General features: G+C 55.3%; 1 protein-coding gene across 4 annotated transcripts in view; it reads left to right on the top strand.

The window, feature by feature from the left end:
• Window positions 1–5,845, top strand: part of LOC102494651 (keratin-associated protein 10-12) — a 6,213-nt gene extending 368 nt beyond the window's left edge. Inside the window, exons 2-4 of one of the 4 annotated variants that reach the window (XM_027768640.1) lie at window positions 63–333; window positions 421–444; window positions 4,990–5,845. In XM_027768640.1, coding sequence (XP_027624441.1) covers window positions 63–333; window positions 421–444; window positions 4,990–5,845 — 1,151 coding nt within the window. Of the gene's footprint in view, window positions 518–4,989 lie in introns of those variants that run through there. The other 3 variants (XM_027768641.1, XM_027768642.1, XM_014584526.1) reach the window with 3 other exon arrangements.
• Window positions 5,846–16,965: the final 11,120 nt, after the last annotated feature.

A 16,965-nucleotide genomic window follows, 5' to 3' on the forward strand; every position in this document is an offset into this window, starting at 1 on the left:
CTCCTGTGTACCCATCTGCTGCAAGCCCGTGTGCTGTGTGCCTGTCTGCTCTGAGGTTTCCTCTCCCTGCTGCCAGCAGTCCAGCTGCCAGTCAGCTTGCTGCACCTCGTCCCCCTGCCAGCAGGCCTGCTGTGTGCCCATCTGCTGCAAGCCCGTGTGCTGTGTGCCCATCTGCTGCAAGCCCGTGTGCTCTGTTCCTGTCTGCTCTGGGGCTTCCTCTTCCTGCTGCCAGCAGTCTAGCTGCCAGCCAGCTTGCTGCTCCTCCCCCTGCCCGCAGGCCTGTTGTGTGCCCGTCTGCTGCAAGCCCACCTGTTGCAGACCCTCGTCTTCTGTGTCCCTGCTGTGCCGCCCTGTGTGCAGACCTGCTTGCTGCGTGCCCACCTCCTCCTGCTGTGCCCCCACTTCCAGCTGCCAGCCCAGCTGCTGCCGCCCAGCCTCCTGTGTGTCCCTGTGCTGCCGCCCCGCCTGTGCCCGCCCAACCTGCTGTGGCCTCTCGGGCCAGAGCTCCTGTTGTTGACCAGGTCATCCCCCTGGCCAGCCGGACACTATAGATCACCACCATCTCCCTAATTTCTGGCCTCTCAGTGACCTCAATATCTGTATCACTCCCTGAGTGCATGGCTACCCGCTCCTCACCTCAGCCTTTGAGGGGCTCCCATCAAACTCAGACCATGCTGGAAACCTCTGTGGATCCTCCTAGCCCCTGCTAGGCACCTGCTGGAAAACCCAATAAACTCCCGTGTGACCCACGTGTATTGCTCTCCACCTCGTAGTCACTCCTGGTTAATAGCTAGCCAGTCACAGTGTGGGCCCAGAACACAGTGCAGCCTTGGGCCCTGACTGCTCTGTGCCCTCCCCACAGTCTGTGCCAGCCCAGGAAGGGCCAAAGGGACCTTGAAGCCCCCACCCCACCCAGAAAGTGGGCCTCTCCCCCAGAATCCACAGGGATGCCCAATATGCTCTTGGCATTTCCCTGAAGAGTTTCCCACTGGAAGAGCCTCCCTGCTGAGAAGGGGGCTGTGGGATACAAGTTCACAGCTTTCTCCAGAGAGAATCAGTCTCTCTCTCCCTCCTGCAGCTCCCTCCTCCCTGGGCTGGTAGGATTCTGCGCCCAGGGTCAAGTGCCCAGGCTGGCCTCCCAGGCTCCCCTGTACTATAAATGGCCCAACTTCCTTCTGCAGCCCCTCTGTCTGGAGCCTCCTGCTAGACCATGGCTAGCCAAACAGAACTGAGCTCCCACTCTCCTGGTCACACTCCTTAGGGCACAGGGCCACCTTGTACTTCCCACCACAAGAAAATGACTCTTGGTGACCCATCCTCAACTGTCCATCACTGAGCTGTGGCTCTTCTCCAGATGCCAACTCGCTCACTCCCCCAAGCTACCTCCCCTCCACCCTAGTGTCACAACTCAGTCCCTGATTGGCTCACAGGACCTTGCTGGAGTCAGCTCCCTCTGGCCCCACTCCCTCTGGAGCCCTGTCCCTACAGAGTGTGGTCCTGTAAAGCCTCCTCCTGTGCCCTCAGCCTCCAGAAGGCATCTCTCCTGCTCCTGTCTCCCTGACGTTCTCCCAACTGCTTCATAGACTGACCTCCTCTGGGTGGCCTTGCTACAGCCCCGGGACCTGGGTGCTCTCTCCTGGGCGCAGGCGCCAGAGCTGACCACATGAAGCTGCTCTCCATATGGCTGAACCAGCATCTTCCTCCCCTGCCCTCCCCCAGGGCCAGCTGGCCCCGCCCCATCCTCAGCTGTCCATCACTGAGCAGCTGCTCTTCTCCAGGTGCCCTCGGGCTCAGTCCCTGCCCATGCCACCATCATTTAGTCCTGGTTGAGATAGGTCCCAGTTTGCTCAACAGCTGAGTGGCCACAGAGGGGCTGTGGTCACAGCTTCCAGAGCCAAAGGCTGCCAAGGGCCCAGTCTGTGGGTTAAGAGCACCCCAGAGAAAGCCCCTGATGACACGTGGAGACTGTAGAACCAAATTAACTTTTGGAAAAAAGTGTGTTCTTTGTCCAGTAGAAAATGTCGATGTTGAGAAAGGTTATAAGTAACTTGAACACTGAGAGAAACTGCCTTCCAGGCCAGGACTGCACCCTAAATGATGGCTAAAGAGCTGGAGGAAAGAAAGAGTCAGAAGAAGAGACCAGCAGCCTCCAGGCCTCGGTGCATGCCTGCCAGGGGAGAGTCAGCAGCCCCTGCAGGGTCCTGCCAGCCGCTGAAGTAAGGGCTGGGGAGAGGAGGCCCGCCTGGGAGAGGAGAGTTGAGAGAACATAGACACCCTGGAGTTCCCTTTTAACCCAGAAGCCACTTAGGAAGCCAAAGCCTGGAAGCAAAGGTGCCCGGGGGTTGGGCGAGGCTTTCTGTTTGTTCAGAATGTGCATGGTGACCACAAAATCAGTGCTTTGAGCCTGACTGTAGGGTCAGGCAGTGTGAACCGCATCACCAGGGAACTGCCCAGGACCTGGAGTCTTGGTCCCTACACCATGCTGTTCTGACTTGGGGGAGGGTGAGTTGAAGCACAGAGCTGCCGCGGGAAACAGCAGTAAGGCTCACTGACCCTGCAAGGCATTTGGCATTCGGTAGGCTTCAGTCCCTGGTGTGTTTGAAACCACAAAAGTCCCAGACGGCCTGTGAGGTGGGTGTAGGAGAGAAGACACAGGCCATCGAGTGACCTGCACGGTCACACAAGCAGGGCTGGAGGAGGTGGGCGGGCAGGAACAGAAGCCACCCAGTGCAGCAGCATGGGGACACTCAGGTGGGATGGTGTGCAAGCCGGGTATAGTCCCCAAAGATGACTTCATCCTAACCTCTGGAACCTGTGAGGCAACCCTGCATAAAAGAAGAACTTCACGGGCTGATTCCACATTGCCGTCTAAGCATCTCTTTTAAGGCCAGCAGTTGGCGTGGAGGTTGAGGTGGCTGGATCCCACCTGACCAACTGTGTGGTTCAAGGTCCAACCCAGCAGCCAGCTGCCTGTGCCTGGTGCCTGTGGGTGTGTGCCCAACATCTTGAGAATGGAGGAAAAGGGACCGCAGCGTGGCCACCCCCTTGGGGTGATCTCTCACTTTCCTTCTCTCTCTCTCTCTCCCCACCCCCACCTTGGAGTGATCTCTCACTTTCCTTCTCTCTCTCTCTCCCCACCCCTCTCTGTCTGTCTCTGTTTGTGCCCTATAGCAAAGAAAAACAAAACAAACTTATGTTGTTGTTTATTATATTTATTTCTTCCATGAGAGACAGGGAAATAGAGAGATAGGCACCTCCAAACAGCATCAGCCAGCCTCAGCCCGCCCAGATCACGAACTCACATACACACCCATCAGGTACAGGGTGGCCTCAGGGTGCAAACCTGGGGCCCCCGTGTGGGTCGAGTTGCGTTACTGCTGCACCATCTGGCCCCAAGCTGAGGATCTTAAGATGTGATGCTATCCTGGACTAGTGGCATAGCCCTAAACGTCATCGCACGTATCCCTCTAGTGGGGGGACAGGAGAAATTACACAGAGAAGAGGAGGTGACATGACCATGGAGGCAGAGGCTGGAATGACACAGCCAGGAGCAAGGACGCCTTGCCAGAAACTAGAAGAGGCCAGAGGGGTGCTCCCGGGAGCCCTGCCCACCTCACGTTTAGCAGTGAGACTGCTGACTTCTGGTCTCCAGAACTGGGAGCGATACACTTGTTTAAACTGTCGAATTTGTAATGCTTTGTTAGAGTAGCCACAGGAAACTAATACGAGTGTGATGACAAACATAAGTTTCAAAATTCCTTAGTGTTCCGGTTTACATATCACTGAGGTGCTGTGAAGAATGGGGGTAAAATAAAACCCTGGCCTTGTAAGGGGTCCAGCCACCCCGGTCACTGGCAGACAAAAGTGCTCAGAGCCTCAGAGGTCACCCGCCCCTTGGCACCCAAACTTCCAGCAGCTGCGGTGACCCAGCCAACTAAACCACTACACCTATGTCCCTCCTATCCCCTTGTGGGAGCCACCCTGACTGCCCGAGGGGTGACCTGCCTGCTCCCCAGCTGAGTGCAGGGGGTCTGAGCTCATAGCCACCTTTCCTGACCCACCAGTGCACATTCTATGGGTCTCCCGGGGCCTCCAGCATTATTCTCAGGCTCAGTTCCCAGGAGAGCTGCAGTGGGCCTGAAGAGCCTGAGTCTGCATGTGGGGAACGGTGGGGTGTGACATAGAAGGAGCTCCATCAATGGCCTTGGTGGGCAGTGGCGCAGAGAGACAAGCCAGAAGGGCAGCTGGAGCCTGGGCTTGTTCCCAGCCTTCACACTGCAGAGTGGCTCAGCCACCAGATACTGAGAGTGAGCCTGTTGGAAGGTACGTCCCCAAGCCTGGCACCACTGCCCATCCTGCCTACACACACCCACGACCTGGAGCACATGGTCAGTCTGCAGGAGGAAGAGCAGAGTCCATGGCCATGGACAATGAGTCTCCCAGACAATCAGGCCATAGTCCGAGGTGGGACAGTGGGCCACAGCCCAGGGCCGGGCGTCACCACGCTCCCTTGTCCACAGAGACTCAGTGACAAGTGCAAAAGAAAGGGGGCTGCACACCCCAACAACAGCACTCACACAGGGAGCCATTCTAGGTCCGCCAAGATCAGTGCCTGGCATCAGACCCGGTCAGGACGAGACTCAACACACGCCAGGAGTTTACGAGCTGGGTAGCCTCTCCTGGGAAATAAACTAGCTCTAATGAGAGGTCTCCAGGAATTGGCTCCAGGCACCAACAAGGAAGCGGGAACATGGAGGAGCCTGCTGGGGGGACAACACACAACACAGAGGAGTATAAAAGCCACAGCTCCACACCTCACTCACATACACACACTCACTCACTCACTCACACCCTCACCCCTCTTCAGCTCAACCACTCCACCATGTCCGTCTGCTCCAGCGACCTGAGCTACGGCAGCCGGGTCTGCCTGCCTGGCTCCACTGAGTCCTGCACAGGCTCCTCCTGGGAGGTGGACAACTGCCCAGAGAGCTACTGCGAGCCCCCCTGCTGTGTGCCTGTCTGCTGCAAGCCCATGTGCTGTGTGCCCGTCTGCTCTGGGGCTTCTTCTTCCTGCTGCCAGCAGTCTAGCTGCCAGCCAGCTTGCTGCCCCTCGTCTCCCTGCCAGCAGGCCTGCTGTGTGCCCGTCTGCTCTGGGGCTTCTTCTTCCTGCTGCCAGCAGTCTAGCTGCCAGCCAGCTTGCTGCCCCTCGTCTCCCTGCCAGCAGGCCTGCTGTGTGCCCGTCTGCTCTGGGGCTTCTTCTTCCTGCTGCCAGCAGTCTAGCTGCCAGCCAACTTGCTGCACCTCGTCCCCCTGCCCGCAGGCCTGCTGTGTGCCCGTCTGCTGCAAGCCCATGTGCTGTGTGCCCGTCTGCTCTGGGGCTTCCTCTCCCTGCTGCCAACAGTCTAGCTGCCAGCCAGCTTGCTGTACCTCCTCCCCCTGTCAGCAGGCCTGCTGTGTGCCTGTCTGCTGCAAGCCCATGTGCTCTGTGTCCGTCTGCTGCAAGCCCGTGTGCTGTGTGCCTGTCTGCTCTGAGGCTTCCTCTTCCTGCTGCCAGCAGTCTAGCTGCCAGCCAGCTTGCTGTACCTCCTCCCCCTGTCAGCAGGCCTGCTGTGTGCCTGTCTGCTGCAAGCCCACCTGTTGCAGACCCTCCTCTTCTGTGTCCCTGCTGTGCCGCCCTGTGTGCAAACCCACCTGCTGTGTCCCCGCCTCCTCCTGCTGTGCCCCCACCCCATGCTGCCAGCCCAGCTGCTGCGGCCCAGCCTCCTGTGTGTCCCTGATCTGCCGTCCTGCCTGTGCCCGCTCAGCCTGCTGTGGCCTCTCCTTGGGCCAGAAGTCCTGCTGTTAACTGGGCTATTCCCTTCCCCCCTCCCACCCCTGTACCTCACTAGCAGGCTCCAATTTTCTCCCTCCATCTGTCCCACTGCTGTACCCTGCTGCCTTCAGGATTCAACTCCAGCACAAGCTATGGTGATGTCTCGGCATGAGCTCGTTGAGCTCAAACCCCAACAGCCACAGATGACCCCTCTGCCCCACGCCATAAACATGCCCTTGCTAGTACTGAGGGGGTGCCCAGGCTGCTACTTACAGCTAAGGCCCTCGACCCTTGCCACTATCCCAGGTGGCCCTCTGCCCTCCCTCTGCCCCGCTCCTCCAAACTGTCTTGCCTTCCCCAACACGTGCTTGCCCTGAAATGAATAAAGTCGCCTTCCTGCTCCCAAGTTTCTCTTTCCTGGTTTCGTGTTGTATTTTATTCTTTCATCTGGCCTTCTATGCTAAAATAGCCCTGACCTTGGCAAGCTGAAGTGGAGTGCCTCTGCCAGTAACCAGCCTCTGAACAGGTACCGTTCCCTGAAGCCCTAGAGTCTTCCCCAAGGTCCCAGCCCTGCCTGTACTCATGACAGGACAGAAAGGCTTAAGGGCAGGTGGCCTCAGGAGCCTCACTCCGGGGTCTGAGCTCAGACTTGCTGCCCTTTGTCTAGATGGGCTTCCGCATTTCCTAGGTATCCCACGCCCAGCCATCACCCCCACCTAATCTGCTGCCCACACCACTCCCATGCAGCTCCTAGCCCTTGACCCCCACCCCTGCCTCAGAGAGAGTGTGGTTCGCTATGCTGCAAAGCCAGGCAGCCAAGAAATCCTGCCCAGATGTCTCCGAATACCCTCAGAGCAGTCTAAGAGCCACCTGGCCCTCAAACAGCCTCTCCTGGGCAGACACCATGGGCTAGGCCAGGTTTTCCAGTGCCCTGCCAAAGATGGGGGTCCCCAGGAAGCCGATGAGCTTAGCCTCCCTGGGGACCATTAAAATGGTGCAGAGAGACTGCAGCCCTACGCGCCTCCATCCTGGCGAATGCTAGGACTGTGGAGGCAGGTAAGTTTCTCAAGGCACCTACCCCTTCCCCACCACTCTCCTGGGGGACCTTACTGTGCGGGGGGTGGGGGGGATTAGTTCCCCCATGTAGGGTCAGAAAACTCCTGGGACCCAGTCCATGACCATGGCCTGTCATCAGGGACTTCTGTGCCACTAGCACCCCCTGACACAGAGAGGCATTAGGGCCCTGAGCCTCCTGGCCCTTGGCCCCTCTGGCTAGCCATTGAAACCCACAGACCCCTTCTCGAAATTCATTTTTAAATAAAGCATGAAACAGAACATGCCTAATTTCAAAGAGAGACAATGTGTGGAAATAGCTATCAAACTTTTGTTTAAAAAAAAATAAAAAGATGTAGTGAGGGCTGGCGTTTTTATTAAGCTTTTTATTCCCAGACTTCCTGTTCCCTCAAATTCGTGATGGCCAAGAAGCCGGGACTCCCTTGGTGAGACCGCAGGCACCATCTAGTCCTCATTCCCAGAAAGATGTGATGAGGACAGAGACGCAGAGGTTCGACCCCAGTGCGCACCTCCGAATGGCACCCACAGACCCTGACTGGAGCCCAGCTTGTGGGGAAAAGAGGGGCCTGACATGAATTCCCAATACCAACCTGCCAGGATGCTCTGTCCTGTACTCCAGGCGTCATCAGTGCAGCCTGTCCCCAGGGAGAGCCGACTCCCGACCTCCAACCCCCGCTCAGGGCCCACCCCTGGCAGCGCGCCCCTCCCCACCTGTCAGGAACTTCCTTTATCTCACCTGCAATGCTGCCAGGCCATAGAGACCTCAGGAAACACTTGGGATAAAAAGAAAAGGAGACCAATCTGACGACTTCCGTGGCTGTAGTCAGATTAGGCACAGAGTGTGCACACGCTCAAGCACACACATGTACGTATGCATGCTCACAACATGCACACACAGGCTCATACACACCTGCTCAGACACATACATGCACAGGCAAACACACACATACACACACACACACACACACACGCTGTCCCCAGCAGTAAAGCACAGCCCTGCTCGGTGCCCTCCACCCTCTGACTTGCCACATTTCCTTAACATTTCCCAGAGTCCTGTCCCAGAGCCTACAGACAGCACATTTCACAGAGGAGACAGCGGAGGCCATGTGCTGAGGCCCTAGTCAGGCCCATCACTGACCCCCACAGCGATGGGCAGCCCTCAGAGTCCTCCACCCCTTCCCTCTTACAGAGCCTTGGAGAAGCCAGCAGAAAGGACACATGGCTGCATGATCAGCATTTCTTCTCTTTCTCTTCCTCCAAGCCACAAGCAGTGCATTACACCTACTGACACTGCCAGGGAGGCCCACCAGATTGGATATTCCAGAGCCCACCCCAGATCAAAGCCACCCTAAGCCCAAACTGGGGGAGGATGAAAAGTAAGCCCTTAACAGACCAGGTCCACCAAACTGGAGTCCCCCAAGGACAAAGGACTGGAAGGTATAGGCGGCTTTCATGCCCAGCTTTCTGAGCAGAGCAGGGGTGGCATGTAGGGCCCAAGGCAAATACGGTAGCAGGGCTGGCAGAAGCAAAGATGATATGTGGGCACCAATGCAGATATGGCGGTGGGGCTGGTGGGAGCAGGGGTGGCATGTGGGCACCAACGCAGTTATGGTGGTGGGGCTGGTGGGAGCAGGGGTGGCATGTGGGCACCAATGCAGATATGGCGGTGGGGCTGGCAGGGCAGGTCTCCCAGAGGTTGCGATCCTACAGTGGAGCCCATATATCGATGCTCCTGAGGTGGAAATACAGAGTCAAGGCACGAGGGGCGGCAGCCGAGGACTGTGTCTCTCATTGCTCTGCAGGACTCAACAGGATGGACAGAGAAGAGGGTGCCCTCTCTCTCCCTAGCCCCCCAACTTGGAGGCTCCTCTAAGCCCCTAGCTCTGAATCCACCAGGGAGCAGGGACTGAATATGACCTGCTGTGGCCGTGGTGGCAACTGCATCAAGCTCCTGGCACCCTGGGTTGACGGGGGGGTGGGGGACATCCAGTTGGAAACCAAGTCCAGACATACAAAGACAACACCGGTGTTCGCCACGCTGTATGTGTGGCCTGCCAGGTGTGACCCTGGAAAAAAGGAGACCTTAAAGATCAAAACCACAGCATCAGAATAGACAGTATGAGACGTAATTCTGAAAATAAGTATTTCCATTTCTTCATTCTTTTTGAATATGTGGGCAAAAAAATGTCCCAACGTTATGGTTGAGAATGTTTAAAAATGATATTTCAATGACATTTGCAGGTTTCCTGGAGGCAGACGATGAACCACCTGGCTTGGGCCATGCTCTGGGCTTGGAAGTGAGGGAGGCATCAGATTTGATCTCAGAGAGACAAAGGGGAGGTTGGGGTGGAGTCTCCTCCAGGCAGGTGGCTGAGCCTCTGGCCCTGTGAGCAAAGGCCATTTGTTCAAGAACATAAATGGGGGGATCAGCAGATGGTGTAATGGTTACATCACTGGACTCCAACATAGTCAACCGTGGTTCAAGTTCTGATCTGGCGGCTTGAAGCTCAAGCCTGGAGTGTGTACGTACGTGCCCAAGATCCCAAGAGGAGAATGGAGGAGAAAGGATTGCAGTGCGGCCATACCCCCAGGGGCGATTTCTCACTTTCTGTCTCTCTGTGTTTCTGGTGAGCACACACGCCTTATAGCAAAAATCTCTCTGTCAAAAAACAAACAAACAAAAACAAACAAACAAACAAAAACAATGACAACAAAGAAACAGAAATGGGTTGAATAGTTCCACACTACAGATACCCATGTATAAAAGCCTCCAGGAGTGGTGGTGCTTCCAGAGTGCCAAGGGCTCCCCAGCCGTCCGCATGTCAAGCAGGAGAGGTTGGGCCTTCCTAGTGCTGTCCCCCATCCTGCCCCCACCCCCCTCTGACTGCCCATTTTTCTCCCCGTGTGGTATAACAGGGCCCACTTGTGGAGTTCAAGGGGTAACCTGGAATGTCCTGCCTTGCCAGCCAGGATAGGGAACCGTAGACTGCTTGGAACTGGGAAGCTGCCAGGGCAGACAGCAGCTGACCAGCCAGGAATTGAGTGACCTCCAGTCACCCACGGTGTGTGCTACCAAGAGAGGGATGTCAAGTGCCACATCTGTCCAGACCCTGCCTTGGGGACCTTGCCAGGGGGTGAGTTCCCCAGAACTCACTCCCTCGAGGACCCACCTTCCTGTTCCAAGGGACAAAGTTTCATGGAAGAGTTTGGGAAGCAGCCAACAAAGGTGGGAGGGGTGGTCTGAAAGCCTCTTCAAGGCAAAGGAAGCTCCAGCCACCCACTGTGGGCTCATGGTCACCTCCATAAGCTCAACAACTTTTATGCAAATCTGTTCCTGCCATTTCTGGAATGCAGGGCCATCTGACCAGGGGCCCTGACCACACCCATCCCAAATCCCTCTACCTCCACTCCCTCCCTTGGCCCACTCTGGGATCCCTTCATTTTGAAAGCCTTTGCCCCTACATTGCTCCCACCCTACCCTGAATGACTGCTCCCAGGGCCCTCCTGGACCCCTCGGGATCTCCTCAAGGTGCTGCATCCCTGGCAGCCGAGGCCGAAGGCGCAGAGCTTTCCTTGGGTGGGCACTGAGTACCTGAAGGAAGGAGGAGTGAAGGAAGGGAGGCCATGCAGGTCAGGTGCTGAGGCTGTATTACGGCTCAGAGATGCAATGGGAAGGCAGGGGAGAGAGGATCCTCTGGCACCCTGTGGTCCTCTCACTGCCATGTAACTGTTGCTTCCCACCCTACTCTAAGTCCTTCACCCCCTGCTCAGCCCCTCCACACCTCCCAGTGGCTTCCCACAGAATCCCTCCACCTTGGCCACCTGTCCAGTGGACATGGTGCGGGGCTGCACTGAGCGGGGGAGTGGGGGGACAACAGAGCTGAGTCAGGGAAGGATGTTAGGGACCCTCCGTTTGCTCCACCTGGCCTTGCTGACCACAGCCCCTCACTCTCCCAGCTGGACCCCTAGAACTCAACTCTCCTGGGCACTCCACACATCATGCCACCCACAATCAGGTGCTTCTAGGAACTGGAGGGATCCTAGCACTCGCACTTCAACCTTTTGTCCCAAGGCAGCTGCGTAGCCTGGCCTGGATCAGAAGACCGGAGTTGACTGGCTCCTGAGGTCAACTGTGAGCACCAAGCTGCTGCTGTCCTGTCGTGCCCCTCTCACCTCCCAGGCTCATAGTGGTGCTTCCTAAGGTGCAGGTGACAGATGGTTTCTCTCCACTGAATCTGGGGCACCTGAGAACCCCAGCGCACAGAACCCCAAAGCCTGACCATCGTTTCATTGCAAACTGCATACTAGGAAGTCATTGTGACAAGATGCAAAAAGAGAGAGAGCCAGAGAGATGCAAAAGAAGATGCAGCAGAGAGCTTGAAATTAAAGCAGGCCCCTCCCCCAGTGCCACGCCCTCCAGAGCAAGGGCGCCAGCCAAGGTGGATGCAAGCTCACAGCCCTCTTGTCACCTGCACGTCAGCCGCCAGCTGTGGCCCCACACTGTGTCTCTGTGGTCGCACGCAGACTTGGGCCAGGACTGGGTAACTTGAGCTCCCAGCCCATTCACACGCACGCACGCATGCACGCATGCAGTGGCACAGCCCCAACGAGCACGGGCCCGACGGCACACCTACTAACCCACAGCACAAACGCGTGTGTTCAAAGTCGCATGGAACCAAAGTGATGTTTCAAAGACTACTTGAAACCCTCACAGGCCATTATGCAAGTCTCTTGGGAGCGGTCCAGATTTAGCTCAACATTATTTACTTGACTTTTATCTTTCCTCCCCAGTTTGTGGTATTTATAACTGGGTCATCTTTTAACTATTTGCAATATACCTTCAGGGGAGAGGAGGCGGGCTTTATAAATAACCTTTATTATTATTATGCAGCTTGATTCTGTTCCCAGCGCTGAAGGGGACATGAAAATACAGGTTTGTGACTCATCCCCCACAGGGAGGACTGCCGTGTGCCGAGGACTACAGCTGGGCACTGCGCTGGCTGGCTCGGAGGCTCGGCCTGGACACTGAGAGTCTGTCCCTGCACAGGGGAAGGGGTAAGGCGGGCACTTGGCCTTGGATTACTTGAAGTCAGGAGATTTGGGGACATTTTTCCAACGCAGGCTCTGGGGCAGGTGCAGCTGCTGAAGGAGCCCAGGGAACAGGGGCTGCAGCCCTTTCCGGTACCAGCAGGCAATGGCAGCTCCAGCATCTCAGGGCTTGCTCCAAACCCCGCCACTACCACCTATGCAGATCTAAGTCCCCAAACTTGAATTGCACAGGTCATGTCCTGGTAGGTCACTAGGAGCCCAAGGCCATCAAAGCATAGAGCACTAGCCTTGGTGCTTGGTGGGGACTCGGATTCCCAGAGAGCCAGAGAGTATCTTCGCAGAAAACCAGACCACGTTCTAATTATCTCCTGGCCACTCCCGACAGCCACTGCCTGGTCTCTTGTCAAAGCCCAGGAGTGCCTGTCACTTACTGTCCTCTGACTGGGCTTCTGGCCACAGGTCTAGCTTTCCTGTTACTTTGCTTTTCCAAGTTTGATTTGATAAATAAAATCTCTTGGCAGAACCTCCAGAGCGGTATTTAGATGTCATGGCCAATGGTGAATCAAATGACCTTTCTGAAATGGCGGGAACACAATCTCCTCTTTGCTGAGGCACCCTGGGGGCGCCCACCCTCATGCTCTATACTCTGGGGAGGTTCAACACTAAAAGGCCAAGCCCTGGGCTCTGGGTATGGGTGTGGGGGCTGCACCTGCCTCTCACAATTCTGGCCCATGTGGGGACAGAGCCAAATGCAGGTGGGATGTCTGCACTGCAGCCCACAGGGGTTCCACCGGACCTCCCTCCTGGGGCTGCTGCCGCTTCATTCCTAAAGCAGGTGTAAGGCCTTCCCCAGGAGGCCAAGCAGGTAAATACATGTGAAAGGCCTGGGATCTTTGAAGCAGCCCCACCCTGTGAGCATTTTAAAGAACCGCATTTCTATTGTCTGTGCTCTCTTTAATCTTCCCCACCTGTGCCCATCCCACCTCTACCTGTCTCCCCAGGGTGCCACTGCTGGTCCTCCAACAGCACCCTCCGACCTTACTGACCTTGAGCCCCAGCTAGAAAGTTGCATTTACTATTTGACACCCTTCCTAGCTCCACCGAGGTGTCCCGCCCATGCCCCCACATCTCCGCCTCACCTGTGCAGGGCTCCCAGCTCTGGGAGCTGTGGCTGGGGGCCGCCAGAGGCAGGAGGACGATGCACAGCGTCAGCAGGGCAGACATGAGGGGCTCGGGTCTCAAGCTCCATTCAGGGCCCCGCTCAGCCTGCAGGGAGGCAGCTCCTCCTCAGACACGGACTCAGCCCTTCTGGGGAGGCCGTGGGGCCAGGCGGTCACTGCAATGGCCACATATGAGCTTTCTGTGGCAAGGACAGGGGTGATGGTGAGGCTTCCAGATGTTCCGCCCTTCCAGCTGTTCCCTGGCAGGTCGAGGCTGCAGTCGCTGATTTATCTCTTCATTTCCCTGATGGGCTTGGGTCCTGCCGTGCAGGTGACAGGTGATAACGATCACAGCACAGGCTGGGATTAGTCATTGGCAACGTGCATTTTCCCAAAGGAAAGACAAAAATAGATCCATTCAGCAGAGAGTTGAGAAGAAACCAGAAAAACTTAGAAAACCTGTTTTCCTCAGATGCAGACTCCCGGGGCTTGCTGCCTTTTAGGACTGCCAGCTAGGACGACCGACCCGCAGCAGAGCCGGACAGCGAAGGTGGCGGGCGCGCTCTGCTGGGCGGTCCTGGAGGCAGGTCCCTGTGCTCAGCTGAGTGTCCAGGCAGCAGGACCAGCGCGTGGCTGGGGACCCCAGAGGCAGGTCTCCTGCACTCTGTTGCAGAGGGGGTGATCCTGAAGGCAGGTCCCCACACTCTCCTGGGAACCTGGGCAGCAGGTCCCTGCGGTCTGCTGCAGCGTCCGGGAGGCAGGTCCCCACACCCTGCTCAGTCCCCTGGAGGCAGTGGAGTCCCCAGAAGGGGTTGGGCTACGTAGAGAGCTTTTTATCTAGTGCCCAGCCCCCACCCCCCTACTCCCCACACCCCGCCCCAGGGTGTGTGGGTTTGTCAACTGTTGGGTTTCAGGAATTTCCCTCTGGAGTGAAGTCGGTCCTTAAAGGGAACAGCTAATGAGAAAGAGGCGGTGGGAGTCGCACTGGGAAGGGGGTGCTCTGGCTGGCACAAGGGAGCACGAGTTCAGCTAGGGTCACTTCATCAAAGGCTGAAGAGTGAGGTCACTCAGAACAGAGTTCTTCAAAACTGCAAATGAATTGCTACTCAGGATGGAGCAGCTACTTAATATCATCATTCTTTAGAAAAATAAATAATAATAATAATAATAAAACAGACAAAACCCCTCTCTTCCTACTCCTTCCAAACACGGAAGCAGAAATTTCCAAAATGCAACTGGGTGTCAGGCTATATTTCCCACATAGGGAGACCCCATTCCATCCAGATGCCAACAGCTCTGTTTCCCTGGCTCAGTAGGACCACCTGTCACGGGCTCCCAAAATGCGTATTTTTCCTGGTTTCAGAAGGAAAGTCCCAGCTCAGAGGCCACAAGCTAAGTCTGAGTGTGACACAGATGTTTGCAAAGAGCAGAAACCCCAATCTGAGGGCCTGGTAAGAAAGAGATGGAGAAGCAGAGAAAGAGGAGAGAGACAGAGAAGGGATTGGCTAAAGGGAAAGTGACAAAGCACCTCCCATGGGGAATGGCCACATGGTGATACCTTCTCTTCTATTCTTTTCTCGGCCAATCCCTGAAATTGCAGGGACAGACTGACAAGGCCCCCCACCCCTGGATCTCAGCAGCTGTGAAATGCTCACACAGTTATAATTCGTTGTAACCCTGATTTGATGGAAGGTGACATAAATCCCCAGGAAGTGTGAAAAGCCTGCTTTCTGAATGAGGACCCCTGCTTTCCTCTTTTCTTCCCTAATTAATGAGAACTTTATCCTGGGCCAGCTGTAGGCAATGGTGGCCTCCAGGAGTTCACCCTGACTGGGCTGGGGACAGGTTAGGGAGAGGAGGCAACTCCCCATGAGATGAGCAGGTGCTGTTGTGCAGGACTACACACCAGGCAGCATCCCGGACTCTGGCCCGCCCCCACAACCACATGGCCCCTGACACCCACGTCTCCTGCTGACTTAACAGGTGACAAAAATGAAATCAGACATTTGGACATGCTAACTTTAAAAATCACAATTATGTTACCTTGAGCCCTCCTGGGAAAGTTCCCTATTTTTTTGTTGTTGTTTCAGTTTGCTCTAGGGCACAGGTACTCACCAGAGACAGAAAGGGAAAGTGAGAAAGTATCCCGCAGAGCAATAGTCACACCACAATCCCTTTTCCTCTATTCCCCTTTTGGGATTTTGAGTACAAGCACCTGGTATGTTTAGACTGCCAGGTCCAGGACTCGAACCACAGTTGGCTGAGTGGGATTCAGCTGCCAAAATTTCTGTGCCACCTGCTGGCCCCCGTAAGTTAATTTGACCTAGTAGTACTAGTAATCCTGTCAATGACAGGCATTAACTAGTGGAGACTCTCATACATGAGAGTATGCAAACATTGCCTGACACTTGGGCAACTCAGAAATTTCCTTCTCTGGATGGCTCCCTGTGTGACCCTGGAAAAGTCCCTCAAATTCTCTGGATTTGAGTGTCCATGCTGACAGGACATGCCAGTGAGGCCTGCGTGGTAGAACCATCCTACTAATTCAGGACAAGGATGATGTACAGAGGGCAGCGTTTCTCTAAGCATGTTGCAGAGCATACCTCCTCCAAACTGCAGTGGGAACGAGGGGCGCAGCCCCTCCCTTAGGGACACTCGGTCTGGCTCCGCTTTCAGCTCTGTGGCTTCTGCAGAAAGAAACCTGCTAAAGATATCTTTTGATGTTGATGTTGTTTTCTTTTGTTTTTTTTATTTATGTTTTTTGTTTGTTTTTAGTTTTGCTACAGGGCATATGCACCCACCAGAGAGAGACAGAGAGGGAAAGTGACAAAGCACCCTCCATGGGGGATGGCCACATGGCAATACGTTCACTTTCATTCTTTTCTAGGGATTTTGGGTATGAAAACACAAAATGTCCAGTGTGTTTTTCAAGCTGCCAGGTCCAGGACTCGAACTATGCAGTTGGCCATGTGAGAGCCGGCCACCTTAAGCTCCACATCACCAGCTGACCCCCTGCTGAAGATTTCTATCCCAACTTTCTCCAAGCTTATCTTGCCTCAGAAACCATTTTTCCACACATCATATGCACTAAAGTCTCAGGGAGATGTGTCTCAAGAAGCCACTAAGAGAAATGCATGCATGAAGAAGAAAGTGCATCCCCACCATTACAGTACCACCCAGAGCTCTTCCATGACTACTCAGAACCTGTGGGCCTACCTGAGGGTCAGAGCCTCACTCAGGGAGGCAGGCTGGGGGAGTTCTCAGTGGTTGACTGGTTGGAATTCACAGACCCAATGAACCTCAGAGGAAGCCATCCTGGGACTACTAGCAAGAACCTCCCCCAAACACCTCCTGCAGTTTTCCCGCTCAGTAATGTGGTATATCTCTTGCTCATTCTGACTCTGGCACAGGCCATCATGCACCTTTGCTTGCTTCAAGGACAACAGAGACAACAGGTTGAAAGAAGTGGAAGGCTAGGCTTAGCCTAAGAACACAGGGTATTTAATCAAGTCATAGGCTGATCACATGGGTGCCACAACGTCACAATCACTGCCCTGGGAACATCCCTGGGCTGACATGTGTCCTCTCACCTTCAGGGACCTGTTCGACAATGCTTTCTCCAAGAAAATGAGGAAAAGGGAGGCGATACTAGAAATGGTAACTCTAAGACATGGTTTTGTAATATCCCATCCCCATTCTAGTTTTGCGTTCTGTTCAACTGAACTGTCTCTTATGTAGACTATTGCTATAATTTGAATGTGAGCCACCGAAGTTTGTGTGTTGGAAACTTCAGTACCAATGTCACAGTACTGAGAGGTGAGGCCTTAATGGCTATGTTAATGCACTGTTATCATGGGAGTGGACTGGTTC

Source organism: Tupaia chinensis, unplaced genomic scaffold, assembly GCF_000334495.1.
Source record: "Tupaia chinensis unplaced genomic scaffold, TupChi_1.0 Scaffold147038_1, whole genome shotgun sequence".
In the NCBI taxonomy this organism is placed as follows: domain Eukaryota; kingdom Metazoa; phylum Chordata; class Mammalia; order Scandentia; family Tupaiidae; genus Tupaia; species Tupaia belangeri.